The 18,677-nt window shown below is 35.8% G+C and overlaps 2 protein-coding genes across 2 annotated transcripts; one reads left to right on the top strand and one right to left on the bottom strand.

Annotated features, from left to right (window-relative positions):
• Nucleotides 1–833: 833 nt before the first annotated feature.
• Nucleotides 834–5,275, bottom strand: LOC130738793 (zinc finger protein VAR3, chloroplastic). Its single transcript, XM_057590946.1, has 8 exons — nucleotides 4,769–5,275; nucleotides 4,451–4,568; nucleotides 3,493–3,854; nucleotides 2,844–2,960; nucleotides 2,408–2,524; nucleotides 1,495–1,587; nucleotides 1,227–1,331; nucleotides 834–1,131 (listed from the first exon to the last, which is right to left on the bottom strand). The coding sequence occupies exons 1-8, from the start codon at nucleotides 5,128–5,130 to the stop codon at nucleotides 1,023–1,025; spliced, it is 1,383 nt and encodes a 460-aa protein (XP_057446929.1). The 5' UTR covers nucleotides 5,131–5,275; the 3' UTR covers nucleotides 834–1,022.
• Nucleotides 5,276–11,760: 6,485 nt separating this feature from the next.
• On the top strand, nucleotides 11,761–16,554 carry LOC130738792 (uncharacterized). The gene is made up of 6 exons (XM_057590944.1): nucleotides 11,761–12,230; nucleotides 13,172–13,306; nucleotides 13,377–13,464; nucleotides 14,663–14,757; nucleotides 15,463–15,630; nucleotides 16,044–16,554. The coding sequence occupies exons 1-6, from the start codon at nucleotides 11,912–11,914 to the stop codon at nucleotides 16,202–16,204; spliced, it is 966 nt and encodes a 321-aa protein (XP_057446927.1). The 5' UTR covers nucleotides 11,761–11,911; the 3' UTR covers nucleotides 16,205–16,554.
• The last annotated feature ends 2,123 nt before the right edge of the window (nucleotides 16,555–18,677 follow it).

Here is an 18,677-nt window from a genome sequence, read left to right as displayed (position 1 = left end):
TATACTATATAGGTACAATTTTGTTGGGTCTAAGGCACTTGCCTTTATTGTCTAACCCATTACACGACCCTGGGAGGTGGCGGCAGTGAGTGGTGGTGATTATGAAAGTGGAGCTGGTGGTGGTTGAGGTGGTGGTGGCATTGTCAGCAACGACGATGGTGGCAGGAGTGGTGGTGATAGTTGTGGCAAGTAGTTTATACAACATAATCTTATTCATTTTGATATATAAGAGTAGATTAATGTATTGTACCAAACTAACCCTTATTATCATGATTTTAAATGTTAATTGTACAATTTTCAACCTAAAGATCTTTTTTATTAACATTGGCATTTAGTTTTTTAGGAAATATTAAATAAAAGATAACTTTAAATATATTTTAATATTAATGTGGTTGTTTGAACGTATAGGTCGAAAGTTCATTCCTTAAGAGCCACACTTTTAAATAGACTTTTGATCTCCACCACACCCGGGTCAAAATTATAAGAGCATTTTAACATACAAAAAATCTAACAAACATTTATATATTTATGCAATTGAAAATCGAAAAGAGTTTAAAAAAATAGTATTAAACAAATTTTAGATATAACAAAAGTCACCCGTGCATTGCACGGGTTAATCAACTAGTTCTTATACATCTAAAGGTAAAAAAGTTCTCAACAATCAAGAAAAAAGTTCTCGACAATCAGTAAGTGGTTACTCTGACTGCATTATTCCCCCCTAAGTATTGTTGTAGCATTGGCTTACGGTTCAGCCTCAGTATTTAAATTTTCAAGAGTGCATTTATATGATATGTATTCTTAACAGAACAAATTGTGCACAAAACAAATCCACATGCAATCAAATAACTTAGAATATAACTATAATGATTAAGTAGCAATTTCCGGAGGTGAAGTTGTTTTCTCCACATTATGAAAAGATTAAGAAAATAAAAATGGACAGAGAATGCATTTATGACAAAACTCTGTAACAGACAAGGCCACAACCGTGACATCCCCAAAAAGGCTTTTTTCCCCAATCAGTTTTACCTTCTCCATATATTCTCCTCATACTCACCACTTGGTTGTTCTTTGGGCCGCTTAGTATTGCACTTCAGGCAAGCCATATTTTTAGTGTAATTGTAGAAATCACATCTGCAGGAAGAAACACATTCATGAAATGAAACTGAAAAACATAGTGGGCAGTGAAGATAGGGTGGGTTGGGGAGAAAGAAAAACAATGGTCTCACTTTGGACAATTCCAATCCCCAGGATATTTCTTGGGATTTTGGTTTTGGTTTGGCTCCAGACAACGTTTGCACTTCACATTACTAGCAAAATTCATGAATTGACACCTATATACATCGAAAATTTCATGATTAATACAAAATGAGAATGATAAGAGCCAATGCCCACATTTTGATTATACAGCCCTTGCCTAATGGAACAAATCAGATATACGCTATGTAACATGAGAAACAAAAAGTTTTTATGATGGGGGAGGTAAAGATCACTTACTTGGGACAATTCCAATCGCCAGCATTTTTCTTGGGTCTTGGCTCGGGGCAACGCAAACACTTAACATTACTGGCATAGTTCTTGAACTCACACCTATACACACAGGAAAATCCATGAAACTGTGATATACAGTTAGCAGTCAATGCACACATATTGATTCTAGTCATCCAGTGCAAATGTGCAATGTTAAGATATTAATCATCATAATGGAATATAATTTTTGTTCTTGCTCATATTCAAACTTATCTCCTTTTAGCTAAATGTAAATATTGTTGTTAAGAACTGTGATTAACTGATTAACAATTTTAGCCAGAGATAAATTAAAGAGTTATAAAGGAGCAATAATTGTTACAGTGCCATAAGTAATATAATATTAATACAGTAATAATGGTGCCCATAAATTGTTGTAAAGATGTGGGAGGGGGGGGTGTCTTTACTCTTTAGTGCACGAGTTAATCAGCTAAGACCATTATAAATATGGCCACCAACCTCGCTCCAAAGGCTAAAACTTGCCAAAACAATAAGATAGGCGTAAAATACACGAAATAAATCAGACTGCAGGAAAAATAGAGGATATATAGAACTTAAATATATAATCAAGTTAATAATGTGGTAGAGTATTTAAATGAGACGAGATCGTATGTATTACTGTGTGGATTGCCCAATACGATTATATCATATGGATTATTTTAGAACAAGAGGACTTCCAAAACTGAAGCTTTGAGGAGTCTTATTATTAAATATTGATAATCACTAGTGCCAAATGCAATTGTCCAACAGCATGCAAATACTCAGGCCAAAAAAATCATGAAAAAAAACAGATAGCAAGTAATAAAATGAATTCATCTGCTAGGAAGTAAAACTGAAAATATGTCAATGGGAATTTCCTTGTTAGTAGAAATAGGAGACTTACTTTGGGCAAGTCCAATCTCCTTTTTTCATTTCAACTACGCCTAAATTGACCCTCTCTGGCCCCTCTGTTTTGCATTTTAGACACTGTTTGTTTCTGGAAAAATTTAAAAAATTACATCTGCAGCAAAACCAAAGAGCAGCAGTCAGCATACCAAATGACACCAAAATCGGTATAACTGGGCACAAGTATTTGATGAGAGCATGAATAAGGGAAATATAGGAAAAGTGGAAAAAAATCTTAAGACTCATTTAAATACAAGTCATTTTGACAGCAGAATAGCATATTGAAAACAGAGAAAGCTTGCAGGACAAAGGTCAATAGAAAATCCAAGAAGCCCTTCATATATATTGTTTATAACTGACATCTTCAGGTTATTTAAAGGAAGCTGACAAAAAACAAAGAAAATAAAAAGAGAGTAAGCAAATAGAGGACTTACTCAGGACAGATCCAATCGCCTTGCTTCATTTCAACACCAGAAAGGTCACTATTCTTAGGCCTATCGTCTTTACAATTTAGGCACTGCATATTCCTACTGAAGTTCATAAAGTTGCATCTGCAGCAAATATTGGGGGGGAGGGGGGGGGGGGGGACCAACTCTTAGAAGCGAATCATTCAATAGCGAATATTTAATTTTAGATGTCATAAAGACAGAGAACACTTCAGCTGAACAAGAATAATTGTGGAAAACTAAATCATCTTTATTAATGATAAGGAAGGAGTAAGTATATTTTTTACAAAAGGGATGTAAAACAAATCAACTTATCCACCAGAAAAAAACATACTTCTGAATGAATGATATTACTAAAAACTATCGCATGGAAAATAAACATTATTACACAGGAACAAAAAGTAATAATTCTCACTACACACTTTATTAGAGAGAATTTTATACCTACAATATCTAGTTGCTATTACGTAAGTTTACAATTGGTAGGTGATAGATCACTCTGTTAATTTCTGCAGAAAAAAAGCCAGACAGATGGAGAAACTGTAGTTTTGCATATTAACGTCTTTTAAATTTTATATGAAAATACAAAAATACTACACACGCTATGAATTTATCTGCATGAACTAATATAACTCACTTTGTACACATCCAGTCACCTGACTTCATCTCAACATCTTTATGCACCTTATTAGTCATTGAATTTAGTTGCCCTTTTGCCACAGCCTCCTGTGCAGTGCGCTTTGAACGAACAGGAGCAGGAGCAGGAGGAGGAGCAGTGGACGTCTCGCTCAGCTCAATCAGCTGAGACAGAAGTTTTCTTACAGAGGAGTCAATAACTTCTCGGCCTGGCTGTTTCTCTCCTCCGTTAAAAACAAGTGGATCTATCGCGTAGAACAATAGTATTCGTACTATATCCACAGTTCGAGCATCAGCTTCAAATTCATTTAGAGTCACATAAGCTCTATCACAAGAACCTCGGAGACTACAAGCACTACAAACCTGGAAAGAAGCAAACTTGCACTGTCAGCTCCTCCAACTCCAAGACGAACAACAAAAAATTAAAACAGGTAGAACTAATGACAACATCGAACATCCCGCTTCATTAATGCTAGCAATACACTCTTTAAAGACTTAATTTTCAGCACACCCCGTTTAGGAAAACAGCTTAATTAAGCGCTTATACATAAGCTATTTTAAAAAATTTATTGAAATAAATTGAAAATAAGCTATATATAAGCATAAGCTCTTTTTCATAAGCTATCCTGAGAAGCTTATGAAAATAAGCTCAAAACAGCTTATGGTAGAAGCTCTCCCAAACACTGGCGCTTATACTATCAGATAAGCTCAAATAAGCTCTTCCAAACGGGGCCGTCTAACTGCCCAAAATTTCAAGGTAACTTCACTAAATAACCAGAGTCCACTCTCCATTAGTAGAGTCAGCAAGAGACCTCTCAATGGTAAAGACTGTAATGGAAAAAGAACATTTCTAGCATTTCTCCGGTTAAGTCTTACTTGCAAGTTGCATACAACCATTTTGAAAACACAAATGCTTCAAAAAACAAACAAAAACAGAAAAACAACAGCAACAAACATACATCGGCTTCCTCTAATTTCAGGTGAGCTCTCAGCCTTTTAGCTGAATTAACAGCTTTACGGAGAAGATTAGGGCACCCTCCCTCCACAATTGCTTGAATATCTTCCACTGGCAGCAATCTACATAACACAACATAACAAGCAGTGTAAGTTAAATCAACGCAATTGCTTAACATGTATTCTTACATAATCAACTTCAATAAACCACAAATTAACAATGAATAATAGCTTTTCACAACAATAATCTCAGTTTTCACATTCTAAATCAGCAAAATTAGGGAAGAAATTGAATGAAAGAATGGAAGAGGATGATGACGAACTTGAAAATGTCGTAACGGTCACGTCCAAAGCTGAGACAAGCGTCCTTCAAGAGGTTGACGTTGACGTAAACAGTGCCATCGGAAGGACGGGGTTTGGTGAAGTAACCTTTGGTGTTCAAGCGGTCGATGAAGGAGACCCATTCGGGCCAGGGATGGAGTTGGTCGGAGGAGGCGGCGGAGGGTGTGATTTCTTCGGTGGTGGTGGTGGCGGTGGCGGAGAAGCAAGTGCGGCGGTGGAAGTGGAGTGGTGGGAATGGGAGGATGGGTTTGAAGGAGAGAAATGGAGAGTTGGTAGTTATGGTTCGAGAGGTTCGGAACAGTGCGGTTCCGATGCCGTACAGTGCCAGCTTTGAACTTGACATCGGTGTTGTTTTGTGTCTCCCTTCTCCGCCTTCTCCTTCTCCTCCCTACGACTGCTACCGGTGACGGTGGTGAGGTTTATCGTAGCGAAACACACACAGGGTTTTGGGAAAGGGGATAAGGAAATACACCCAAAAAATGCAATATACTCACGTAATATAAAATGAAAACAGAAAATATTTTTGATTTAAAATAATTTTAAACATGTTTATTTTGAGTTTCACTTTTCATTTTCATCGCCGCCACTACTACCGTCATTGCTGCCTGAGCCTCCATTACAACCACCACCACCCCTACGGCCAACACCACCACCAACCGTCACTCTCACCATCGCCAACCTCCACTACCACTATTTTTCATCTAACTCATTTCAATCGTTTTCATTTTCAGAAAAAACGAAACCAACTTTTAAAGATGTGTTATTGTCTGACATATTTTATAAAATATTTTAAAAGAAAATAAGGTGAATCGTCACAACAATTGATTAAGAAATCAACTATTAATTTTTGTTTTGTTTTTAAAAGTAGATTTCATTAACCAATAAAAAAATGGGTTAAATGTCGGTACAACTAATATGATTGTGATTGTGTGATGACTTGTAAAATAACTCCAAACTAATATAAAAAGAATAATAAAAGGAAAAGGGAATAACTATTCTCACCATCCCCACGCTAATTCCCACCACCATTTTTCCCAATATACCTCAATCTTATTACGTATTGCAAACAATTTTGCGGAATGTATTTTTTTTATTTATATTCGGCATTTAAGAATGCATCATGGTGGATGGTGAAGAGGGAAGCAAAACGAGGGAAGCGGAGGAGGAGACAAATGCTGTGTTTGGTTTAGTGGAAAGGGAATGAAAAGATTCGTGATGGAAGGAAAACTGCTCCAAAACTTTTCTTTCCATTGTTCGGTTGCACTGCTACAGGGGAAGGAAAGAAGATTTTTTGTGGGCCCTGCCTGAAAAAACTTTCCGCTCTATACTGGACGGAAAACATCAAAGGCTTGTGAGTTTAAGTGAGAAAGACTAATATACCCTTGATTAAAAAAATTCACTACCTCTCCCCACATGTGCTATTTTATCTCCTTGTCAAAATTAAACAAGATGTGTACCAAAACAATTTGCCAAGGTTGCATATTATATCTACTACTTCTTATTCTCAAGTTTGATTTTTACTATTCCTACAAGACCTCCAATCACGTTGCGCCATCTGTCCTTCTTTTATTACTTTTTTGAATTTGTTTTTCATCTTCACCGTTCATCTGATCTTTTGCTTCTTTTTACTGATTTCCTGCTTTTTTTTTTCCTTTTTCCCCTCACCGGTCATCCTCTTCTACGTCATATGAGTGTATTCTCACCCATCCATCACAGCTCGCGTTTCCTATCCAAGGTCGTCATCTTCGTTCGCTGGCTCCTTCTATTGCTTGCTCATCCATGTCTACAGTTCAGTTGCTCATCTGCTCCCGTCAAATCGCGTGTTTGCTTCCTTCCATTGCTCATATGAGTGCATTCCCTAGGAGCAAATCGCGGATGAGCAATCCTTTGGTCAGTAACCGGTCTTAATCGCTTTGAATGTTACTGATTTTCTTTGATTTTTTTTGTACTTCTCATCCATCTTTATTTGTGTTCACATGATTATTTTCACTTAATTTGATTTTTGGAGTGAACATTTTTTATTCAAGAACATATGATGACCTACAACTCTCTATCAGCTGTAGGTATGTCAGTTAATTTATGCAATTTCTCTATAAATACTCCCCTATGTGAGGATTTTCATTCATCCTGCTTTCCCATATCCCATTTGCATCTTTTGTTCAACCATTTGTGTATTTTCACTGATATCTCCAATCTCCAATGTCTGGTCCTGCTTCAGCAAATTCGAAGCTTATGCGCTGGAAAAGAAGCATGAAAGATCAGAGCAAGTGTTATCAGAAAGGGAACTCCATAGTTGGCAATTATGATCTTGATTTTGCTGAAGGACTGTCGGCTAGTGGGTTAGGTGAGAACAAGAATGAGGACAGTAAAAACTTGAAGGAGAAGGAGGAAGATCCACAGTCGATTGTAAGGAGGACAGTAGACAGTTTATCCTGAGGTGGAAGCTTGAAACTAGATATCTTACCTCCAATTTTCCCAATTCAGATATCACCTGCATCTAAAATTTAAGTCCTGCATTGTCCCTGCTGCTCCTTGGGCATGTCCCTATTACATTACCTAAAAATAAAATAAATAAAATCTTGATATAAAGTACTGCATATATTAACATGTAATATCTAAGTGTCACGTTTAGAATTTGCTTGCTTCTATGTGAAGCTTCTTGCTATAAGTTAGGGGAGTTGTAGTTCAACTTACTTAATCCAAAAATTTGCTCAGGAAGCTTAAAACTTGGTTTTTAAAATTTTATCATTTGAAAATCTCAGTGCTCATTTTGGCATGCAAATATTTGGGTATTAGACTACTTTTTCTACCCTTTAGAGGTTTATTTTCTCGATTTGTTTTTAATGTTTGTGAGCTCATCTTAAATGTATCTCAAGTTTCCATTTGAGAAAAGTATTTGAAATTGTTACAGTTACTTTGTTAGCCTTTTGTGATTAGATATTACATTAGTGTAAAAAAGGCCTAAAGGGGCCTGTCATTCTTGGTGTTTTGCTATTTCTTCATTGTCTGTTGTGTTTATTAACTTTTCTGTTTATGCTTTATGACTACATATATGGATTAATTGATTCAGCCAACTTATTTTGTCCAAATGCCTATAGTTTTTTTATTTCCAGTCACTTTTATTGAATAGGTATGTTTTTTAGTTGTGACACCTCTTATTGCTAAAGAATAAAGTTATTTTTTGGTTTATGGTTTATGATGGACACTACCCATTGTAGTGCATCTTCAACTTCACCTGAACTACTTTGATGCTTTGCAATTCATTATTTTCTATTTGATATCCTGTTCTGGAGCATTATGTTTTGGGGTGAAGTTTCTTTATCATTATATTGTTGGTATGGCTGATCAGTGGTATGCTATTTTGATGGGGCTTGTGATAATTGAGCTTTAGAATTATTATCAATCTTAACATCTATATTTTAATGAAATATCACTTCTACTTTTTGTGCAGATACTGGTTTGCCTTTCTCTATGTATTCAACCTTTATGATTGAGGCTCTTCATGGTTTTAATAAGGTTTATATCCTTTTTTCAAATTCAATCATCTATCTCTTATTTCATCAATCATTTTAGTCCGCAACTTTTGAGTTTGATCTGGCATCTTATTTTGCTAATATTGATAAAAGTGCATCTGTTGTAAAATTCATATATGCATTCCTTTTATCATGTCCTTAAAGAATAGCCATGGTGTTTGCTGTATGATAGGAATTTTCCTTTCTGTAATAACTGGTTCATCTATTGTGGTTGCAATTGAAATAGTACATATAAAATCTCAGACTACTGGAAATAACTATCACTTACTTGAAACCTTAGCTTTTAAATAATTAAATTTGGATTATCTAGCTATTTTTGATTTAGAGTTACTTTTGGTTGTGAGGCTTTGATCCATCAAATTTAGAGTATATATAGCCTTGCTGGCAATGTGAGTGAAAAAAAAAGGCCCTAAACACTACTGCCCAAGTAGTTTCCAACTCTCTTCTTTGATTTTCTTAATTCCATTGGTTGTAAGAAAAATGATGATCACAAGGTTTTTATCCAAGTTTTGGAAGTTTAAGGATCTTTTAAGAAGCCACAGTTTATGGAAAACTCAACATTGCTTGAGTTTTAACCTATTTTGCAAGCTTTATTAGTTTCATTGAATAACTATGACTCTGTCTTTTGAATTCAGCTGCTTGCTTTAGACTTTAGACAAATTGAACTCAGGTACTTGAGAGCTTTTTGGCATGATATCAGAGTCTTTTGAATTCAGCTACTTGCTTTACACTTTAGAAAAATTGAACTCATGTACTTCAGAGCTTTCTGGCATGATCTAATGTATTCAAAGGATATATTTTTTCTTTTTCAATATAAGGGTAGTCAATGTAGAAAATGGATAGCTATGACTGATAGTTGAAGTGAACTGAATTTGGTTGATGAACTTGGTTCGTACTTAATCTATGTGATTTTGGTCCTTGTGACATGTTCTTTTCTTTCTTAATATGATACACTCCTGAGGTGATAATGAACTATCCCTGTCTTTATCAAATTCTGAAATGGTACTTACTTCGGTCTCTTATTAACTTTATTGAGTGTTCCTAATCTCTTTTTTTGTTTCATTTCATTATTCTTTTCTTACTTCTCCCTATGTCTTATCACCCCCACTTTCTTATTTGGGTTTGTTGCTGAAAGGTTTAGCCTTGCCATGGAGTTCTTGAATTATAGACTCATATACAAAGTACAAAAGGTATGATATTTTTTTCATGCATAATATTCTTGGGTTGTTAAGGGTACTGTTTCTCCAAGAATTGTGTAATGAATAGTTCTATTTATTTTCATTGATTAGTCTCTGAAGGCCCAAGAAATCATGTTTTTTGTGATGTCTTTTTCATTCTTCTGAGATAGGAGATGAAACCCCTTTCCTTAGATTTTTTGTGTTATCATTTTGTCTGTAAATGAAAGAACTAACGAGGAGGTGAACTCTTCGGTTCGTTATGAAAGAACTAACGAGGAGGTTTATGTGGTATTGGTTTATCATGCTCTTCATCATTCTCTTCAGTTTCTATTAAAATTTGAGGGAGAAAAGTTTTGAATCAAGCAGATTTTACTATAGAGGTACATGATCAGCCAAAAATTTAGAGGTGCGGAAAAATAATCTTTTATATAAGATGTCAAGCATGACTTGAATTTTTTTTGGACTTGCTTTATTGTGATGAACCATGTATTGTAAAAGATTACATTGTTGAGATTATAGCAAATTATCAATGGTTCATATTAAAAGGGTCAATTTTGTACAGAATGTAATAATTTAAGAAGATAAGGAAATTCATGGACAAGGAAATTATTTATTCATTTTTGTGCTTTATCTTAGTCACTATAGATTTATATTAGCAATGGATCATGAATCCACACTCACAAGCCATGTGCTTATTTAAAATGTGAACCAAACTTAATATTACAGAGTTATCCAATTACTATCTATAAGTAAGATGAAACATTTAGACATAAAGAAAGATAATAATGACATATAAATGTTTTACTAATTAAAATTGTATGTTTTAATAAATATATCATTGTATTAATCCGTATATATCAATTACTCAATGCAATTAATAATTGATTTAGTAAAACATTACCCGTGCATCGCACGGGCAAACAGGCTCTATCCTAGTTAAAGTAATTTGTTGACCTGCTACAAATATTAATATGAACTTAGCTTTTAATACATTGAGTGCATTTTCTTAATTATCATGTGTGAGAATTGATATTGACTATCCAATTTATCATGTTTTATATATCACTAAATCTTTCAAGAAACTATATCAATGACTTTAAGTATTTTTAATAGATTTTTTTTCGCAAACAACTCTCAAATTTGCGCATAGTTTGAATTTTCATAAAATAATAAGGACTATTAGTTTGACAAGTTTATTTGTGGATAATTATGTCATTTCACAAATATGACCTTTTCTTTCCTCTCACCTTTTCTCTCAAACCAAACAACCTAAAAAATCATCTCACTTTCCTTTCCCTTTCTTTTCTTTACCTTTCTTTCCTTCCTCTCCCTTTCTCTTCCAACCAAACATACCCAAAGAGGGAAAACTTCACATATGGGGAGAAGAGAAGACTTCACATGGTGAAGGGAGGTGACACAACCTCGAGACTCAAGTGGCCCTAACAATGACGTTGATCGAAATGGCCTCATTGATAAGTTGCAAAGCACATATGAGGATAGTGAACCATATTTGAGAAGGCGCAACACTATATTTTACGAAGATGAAACACGCAAGACTCATATACCTCTTTGTAACCAATGGTTTGGTGGAATACAAATGGAAATATCCCAATATTAAAGTAATTTTGACCAATAGGATGAATTCCTTTCCATTCTTTATGATATCTTTTTCTAACACTAAGCATTTCTTTTTAGAAGAGGGTGGGTTACAATGGCTCCTAATAGCAAAAAAAAAGTTGATTCAATTCAACCGGAGCTCCATTCACTTCAATTTTTTTTACACTCTTGCTTTATGTCTCTTCCTTCTTTCTCATTTTCTTGCTGCATTTTTACAACCATGGAGGCTAGAAAAAACAGAGGAACCACCCTATGAAAGATCATACATGAAAGAAGGAGGCGACGAAAATACAAAAGGGGATGCGAACGGTGTGCTCTTGGAGCTCTCAGTCCACGATGAAGTAAATGGAAAGTAATTGTGAAAGAACGAATTCAAATCCTCTTCAGCAACTATGGATCTTGCGAGTGCCATCAAACGTTTGAACCCTTAAATATAGCAATCAATGGTCATAAAACTGCTTGGAGGCTTGTGGTAGAGGATTTTGCTGTGAAGGATCCAAATTCGTCCTTTCATAGTGGGGATTTAATTCCGGAAAAATAATCAAATATTTATTATTTATCTATTTTTCAATTTTTGGGAAAATGAAAAATGGAGGAAGGTGAGAATAGTGAAAATAGTTATTCCCAAAGGAAAATATGTGAAGAAAATTCATGTCCACGTGAGCCTTCAACGACCATCAAATCTAGAATCTCATTTCTAAAACCCTCTTGATCTGCAAAACCGACATAAACCCTTCAACCTTAAACAACTCAACCATATTTTACCAGATCTCGTTGCTTCTAAATCTCACACACTATGAGAATCGCTTCCTCCGTTCTCCGCCGCACCCTCGCCGCCGCTAGCGGCGCCGGCTCCGCCTCATCCGTCGCCGTCCCCAACCGTTTCCTCCAGGCTGCTCTTTACAGCAGCGGCGCCGCCCGCACTCACCGCCGCTGGTTCTCCTACCTCATCGGCCCGGTCGCCGGCGCGTCACTCGGCGTCGCTGGAGCTTTGTACACTGCCGCCTCTTTCTCCCAGGAAGCTCTTGCCAAGGAACCTCCGCCGCCGGAAGCTCTCCCGAATGAGGTCGTTCTTTATCAGTACGAGGCTTGCCCTTTCTGTAATAAAGTCAAAGGTGAACTGAAATCTCTCTTTCCTTTCATTGCATTTTGGGAATTTTAGGATTTGATTGGTGTGATGTTGATAATGTAGTTTGCTGTAAATTGCAATTGATGTTCGTCACGTTCTTCAAACTGTGATTTGCTAACACCATGTGTTTGATTCAGTATTATTAGAATGAGTTTTGGTTTGTTCTGGTCATTTGGTGAAATCAGGAATTGGAAATTTTATATACACACATCACTTAAATAGAGTAGAAACAAGAAAGAGATAAATAAAAGGGGTATTTTGTCCAATTAAGATGTGTAATTGTAGAATTCCCTACATGTGTAAATGAATACATTAGCAGTGTAATAGATAATGCTTTGCTTAATTTGATCTATGCATGAAGAACTCCTTTTTTTAGTATGATCACCGAGGTGCAGTTCCATTGGAAACTTATTTTGTTATGTAAAGCTTCTAAATGGAAGCATTAAGTCCTAGAAATAGAAGGACGATGAAAAAAGAGTAGTGTACATTGGCAGTCAATTTACAATTTTAAATGAGGTTATTTTTCCCTGATAGGTACTCGGGGTTAGTTAGTTGGTAGTTAAGAAGTGTTAGTAGTTTGTTAGTGGGTTTCAGGGTTTATGAGGAATGTTACCTATAATAAGAGAGAGTTAGAGTGAGTTTGGGTATCTTTGGTATCATTGAGGAAATTTGGTTAGGAAGAGGGTTTGGACTTTTGTATTTCTCTCTGATTCCCTAATTGAGAATTAGGGATTTGGGTGAATAATAACAGATTTCTGGTTGGTTCCTTTCATCCCCATTGATTTATCTCACAAATAATAGTGAACGTGTGCTAGGATGTTGGTATATTCTGCTCCATGTCTTTCTTTTTATTTCTATAGTTTTTCCATTGAGCATTCGCAGCACTTTTCTAGTTTCTGTTGCTGAGAATTTTAATTGCTTTACCAGCATTTTTGGACTACTATGATATACCTTACAAAGTTGTCGAGGTCAACCCACTCAGCAAGAAAGAAATCAAATGGTCTGAGTATCAGAAGGTGCCAATATTAATGGTAGATGGCAAGCAGCTAAATGACTCATCAGGTTTTTGACATTTTTCCCTTTGAAAATTCCCGCTAGATAAGCCCCACTGTAACCTCCTTTTTATTTGCAGCTATAATTGATGAACTGGGGCAGAAGATTCTGTCAAAGAAAAAGGCACATGCAACGTCTGAGGATGATGAAGAGACAAAATGGCGGCGGTATGGTTTTCTTTTTCTTGGTCCTTTTTTTTTTGTCAATCAAACATGCAAGAGGGTGAAGATGCAGCAATCCTTTTTTAATATCGTTTTTCATTTCATTTCATTTTTTCAATTTTAAAAGTTGTTTTCATTTGAACCAACTACAAAGGAGATTTGTGTGTGATGTAAAGAGAGAGCTTTCCTTCCCTATGGTGGAATTTCATGGTGGGTTGGGTTTTTGGCTCTCCACCATGGCCGATATCCTTCCATAATCCGCCACCTAACATCATTATTTGTCAAATATGGCGGGTTTTTGGCTCTCTGCCATTAATAACAGTGCTTTCTTCCTCTGCTTTTGGTTCTTTCTTCCTTTTACTCTTCCGCTCTAGGATCAAAAAAATATATTTGGGAATGATTATATAACATTTCACCCATCTTTTTAGCTGTAGTATGCATGGAAACGTGGTGGGCTATCATGCTAACAAGAATATATATCCTTGGGCATTTATCATGTCAAAATATCATAAATTTTGTTGCTGCTCTCTTTCTTTGTGATTGTGTTAATTCTTAGCTTTCATTCTATGATGTGGAGGTTGGTTTCAGCCGTTATTTATTACACATGACTTGTTATAGGAATCTTATTTCTATGCATAATGACAATTTACTAAATATCTTTATGAGTAAGATTTCGATCAACCTTCATATTTTTTCAATTGTTCACTTCTGCATCTCCTTTTTTGTATTGTTGGTCCTTCCTGATTAGCGCACCACTATGTTGAATGTAAGGGGTCCCTTGGCTCATAATTTTTATTGACAATAAAAGAAAAGGAATTTCGGTCTTTCATCATTAAATATTTACATCTTCTTATTCTTTTATTCTAGCTCCAGCCCTGGTCACCATCAATACCATTCATTTAATTTAAGTAAGAAAGGTTAGGTGCAGGCTGTGGACATTACCTGCCAACTTTTCTTTTGGGAACACTACTTTTCAGTGCTCAACATAGCACCTAATTTTATATACTAAAATTTGTATTTCCGAACAATTTGACGCTTTGCTTGGATTGTGAGTTACAGTGATATAAGTAACCTCAGTTGCTGACTTGCTGTCAGTTAATTGAACTTGTTATAGGAAACTCAGACAAAAGGGGAAATAATTGAAGCCTATTTTAGCTTAGCATGTGCATGCACTAGGATAATTAATTTTTATCTTCTGTTGTAGGTGGGTTGATAATCATTTGGTACATGTTTTGTCACCTAACATATATCGAAATACTTCTGAAGCGCTTGAGTCCTTTGACTACATAACGAGCAATGGTAAGTCATGCTAGCCTTTGCTATTATTATTTATATTTAGTTGAGTGTATATTTTAATGTTTTTCCAACTAAGTTTTTTGCTATATAAAAAGGCTTTAGTGTTTTTTACGTTTTTCACTTTTAATTTTCATTTTTGGTGTATGTCATTTTGTACATGTCGTGTGTACCTCGGGTATATTTCTTGAGGCTTGTTCCCATTAAGTTTTTTATTTATTTAAAAAAAAATTGTGTCTGATACCTGTTATCCAGCCAAGAAAGAAATTCAATGTAGAAAAGACGTAAAACACGTTACATTATGTGTTTGGCACATGTTCATTTCGGATAATACTTAATATTTTTTATTTGTGAAAGGATCTGCATTACGGACCTCCATTCATCCATAGTTTTGTAACTTGAAAAATGTTGGTTTGGCATAGTGGTGGAATCTTCATAAGCGGATACCATTTTAATTATTGAAAATGTGGCCATTGAAATTTTGAAGAGGTTCAGATGGGATCATGCATATACAAAAAGATATATGCAGACATGCAAGGAATCAATTTGCCTCTAAACCTATCTTTACCTATGTTGTTTCATGTATACCTTGCTGGGAAACACTTATGCTATTTGAAATTGAGCTTTTTTATTTAATCTTCTTTGATCATGCTGCATTAAACTCCAAACTGGATAATATGTGAACATATTTCATTTTTATTGTTATTTTAGGCAATTTTGGCTTTATGGAAAAAATTTCGGTGAAGTATGCTGGAGCTGCAGCCATGTATTTTGTCTCTAAGAAACTTAAGAAGAAATATAACATCACTGATGAACGTGCTGCTCTTTATGAGGCAGCAGAAACATGGGTAGATGCTCTGGATGGCCGGGAGTTCCTTGGTATGTCCTCTACTGTTGAGTTAATAAATAAGTCTATACTAATACAAGAGCATGCATTCACACTGTGTGTGAAACTGAAGCCTGAGGATATCTCACTATGTTTTAATGTTTTAATTTTCTTTTATGGTGGATTTTGGCGAAGCGCATGTGTAACAGATAACATATTGGTTTTGTCATGATTGGCTCTTATCACAATATTTCCACTGCACTTGTTTGATTAACCTTGAAAGAACCTGCACATAAGAAAGTAACTCTTTCATATCTATTTGTAAGTTTAGCTATGAAAAAGTCTCAAGGGTTAGCTACATAAATTCTCCAGCGTTTACTTCTATTTTATTTTGCAAGTGCTATTGTAATGAATAATTATTTTATTTATTTGGATATTATCAATGATTACTTTTCTGTCTTTTCAGGAGGGTCTAAGCCTAACTTTGCTGACCTGGCTGTCTTTGGCGTTTTAAGACCCATACGCTATTTGAGGTCTGGGAAGGATATGGTGGAGCACACTCGTATTGGTGAGTGGTACACAAGAATGGAGGATGCCGTAGGAGAGCCTTCCAGGATTAAAGCCTAAACTGGGTGTCAGGATTTCAGCCATTTTTTTGCATCTATTACTATGCTCTTTGGGGTTTGCTTCCACATGTTGGAGGGGAATATTTTGGGGTTTCCCAACGAACATATTTTGGCTATTTAGAAAGATACAGCCATGTGGTGATGGTGGTAGTTATATATAAATATAGGCGAAGTTTTGCTGAACAATTGATTCTTTAGAAAAATGATTAAATCTGTTATAGCTCTGCTCTAATTGTAAAGATCAAAGAAATCTTTGAGCTATGTCCAACAATAAGGCAGCTGCTTTGTCTGTGATATTTATAACTTTGGAGTTAATCAATTTGATACATAAAATACTGGTTTGAGTTGGAATATGGAGTTTGATTGTCTCACTGATCAATTGATGTAAATAATTATTGAATAACTGCATTGGATTATGTTTAATTTTATGTGGTGTGTCTCCACCCTTGAAGAAGATGAATGATACTCTTGATTTGGCAGAGGCTGTGGGGCAGCCATGCCATACTCAATGAGTATTTTTTGTGGAACTGTCTTAGGCTTGGGAACCTACAAACAGTTTGGGCTTTGTGGAAGCTCAACCACTCAGAAGCTCTTAGCACTCTCATGAAAACATGTTAGCCTTCAGCTAAAATGTTAGCACTTTGTGGTTTTGGTAGTTTTTCAAATGTTTTTTGGACCGGGCGAGCCCCTATAGGGGCAACTCCCTAAGGTTGCCCGCCCACCGGCGGGTCACTTGGCTTATAACTTGGGCCAACACATGCGGCCCAACCAGCCCTTTAGGACAGGCTGGCATACGGGGGCCCACACCCTCACCCCTATAAATAGGAATCGATTATCAAATGTAAGAGACTTTTTGCTCATTTGACAATAATACATGAAATTCAGTTACTCTCTCTCTCTCTCTAAACTCTCTCATTAGTGCAATCATACCACACTCTAGGTACATTTTTCTGATCTAGTGTTTGGAATATGGCATGTCTAGGGCGGAGGTTTGTGCTTGCTTTGGAAGGATAGTGTGGAGGTGGAGGTAGTGCATGCATTTTGAATCACATTTTGTTTCTGCGTACTCATCCGACTCACGCTTCTCAGATGCAAGTATGAGGAACAAGACATATATAAAACTTGGGAATTTGTGAAAGGGACTAAGGCTGAGGCTGTAGTTCCTTGACTTTGTATTTGGGGTTTTAATGATCTTCTCTGCTTGTTTGACAAGCTTGGTGGTGATTTGCCAGATGTTTTGCACATTCGGGTGGCCCAACACGTTTGTTATGATTGTGGATTAAGGGATTGTGATTTTTCGGGTTATCGTTTGGTCCAGCAAGAGAAGGGAGCCTGATACTATTGAGGAGAGATAGGATTTCACTTTAGCAAAAGTGAGTTTGCATGGTTTATGACCAGTGATCCTAGTTTCTCACGTCCCACATTTTCGTGCCAATCATAATTCGATTGTGGTGGAGTGTGGCCTCCGTTGGTCGAAGCCTAAGTGTAGGAGGGGTCTTTAGAGTGAGGAAAAGTGTGGTGAGGTTGTTGTTGAATCTTGGTATATGATGAGGTAGCCTTTCTCCTCTAAGTTGGCGGCTTTGGGGCCATATTTGGATAGTTGGGTGTTGCAAATTAAAACAACACACACATTTAAGAGTTAGGGCACTCTGCTCAAGTAATATAAAATTGTGAAGATCGAAGTTCGAACCCAAGGAACTAGGAAAACAAACTAACCTTAGGGTTGATTTCATAGTTCATGCAAATATATATTGGGAGTTGGTGTGATCCAGCAAGCAAACAGACAGTAAGATAATAATTCAGATAGAGAGAAAATTATTTGTAGATGAGTAGGCGAATGAAGGGAAAACCAACATCTAAGCTTAAACTAAAATGCAAGATACTAAATGCATTTAAACTGAAAGTTTAAATAATACATGAATGCATAAATGAACAAGAGAAATCATTTTTGAATACTTATGCAGAAAATAAACACCACAAAATGCTGAAGGATGCTGGAAAACTTGAACTATCAACATGCACTTCTTATGAACAAATGCCAACGAAACAATGAAGTTAAGAAATGAAAACATGTTGGAATCAAAGTTTTTAACTATTAAAGGTTGTATTTTTACCAATGATTGAGAAATTAAAGCAATTCAAATAATGTTCAAATATTGGAAAGTAAATAACTCGGATTAGAATTGTAGAGTTGAAAAATAACATGATTGAAATAAAAATAAATGGGATTTACTGAAAATTCGACCTCTCTCCCGAATTCAGTAGGAACTGTCAGGAATATTCTTTAGCTATTCAATGTTTGAGTGGTCTTCACAACCTTTATTATGCTTGGAGGGTTTGTAGGAATTGGTTTTGGATATATGTGATTCTGGTACAATAAGGTGGAACTCGTATTGTTGGAAAATATATCAGTATTTATTGTTTTCCAGTCAATTCTAGAGATTCTATTATTGACTTTTTTATATGTAATAATT

This window comes from Lotus japonicus, chromosome 2, assembly GCF_012489685.1.
Source record: "Lotus japonicus ecotype B-129 chromosome 2, LjGifu_v1.2".
In the NCBI taxonomy this organism is placed as follows: Eukaryota; Viridiplantae; Streptophyta; class Magnoliopsida; order Fabales; family Fabaceae; genus Lotus; species Lotus japonicus.
Note: the sequence above shows the minus strand (reverse complement) of the source record. Positions and strands in the feature narration are given on the sequence as shown.

Coding starts and splice junctions, on each gene's coding strand:
- LOC130738793 (XM_057590946.1), bottom strand. CDS start 5,130: ATGTCAAGTTCAAAGCTGGCACTGTACGGCATCGGAACCGCACTGTTC. Junction 3,855..4,450: donor TGAAATTAGAGGAAGCCGAT/GTATGTTTGTTG, acceptor GCTTCTTTCCAG/GTTTGTAGTGCTTGTAGTCT. Junction 1,332..1,494: donor GGCGATTGGAATTGTCCCAA/GTAAGTGATCTT, acceptor CGATGTATATAG/GTGTCAATTCATGAATTTTG.
- LOC130738792 (XM_057590944.1), top strand. CDS start 11,912: ATGAGAATCGCTTCCTCCGTTCTCCGCCGCACCCTCGCCGCCGCTAGC. Junction 14,758..15,462: donor TGACTACATAACGAGCAATG/GTAAGTCATGCT, acceptor TTGTTATTTTAG/GCAATTTTGGCTTTATGGAA. Junction 15,631..16,043: donor GGATGGCCGGGAGTTCCTTG/GTATGTCCTCTA, acceptor CTGTCTTTTCAG/GAGGGTCTAAGCCTAACTTT.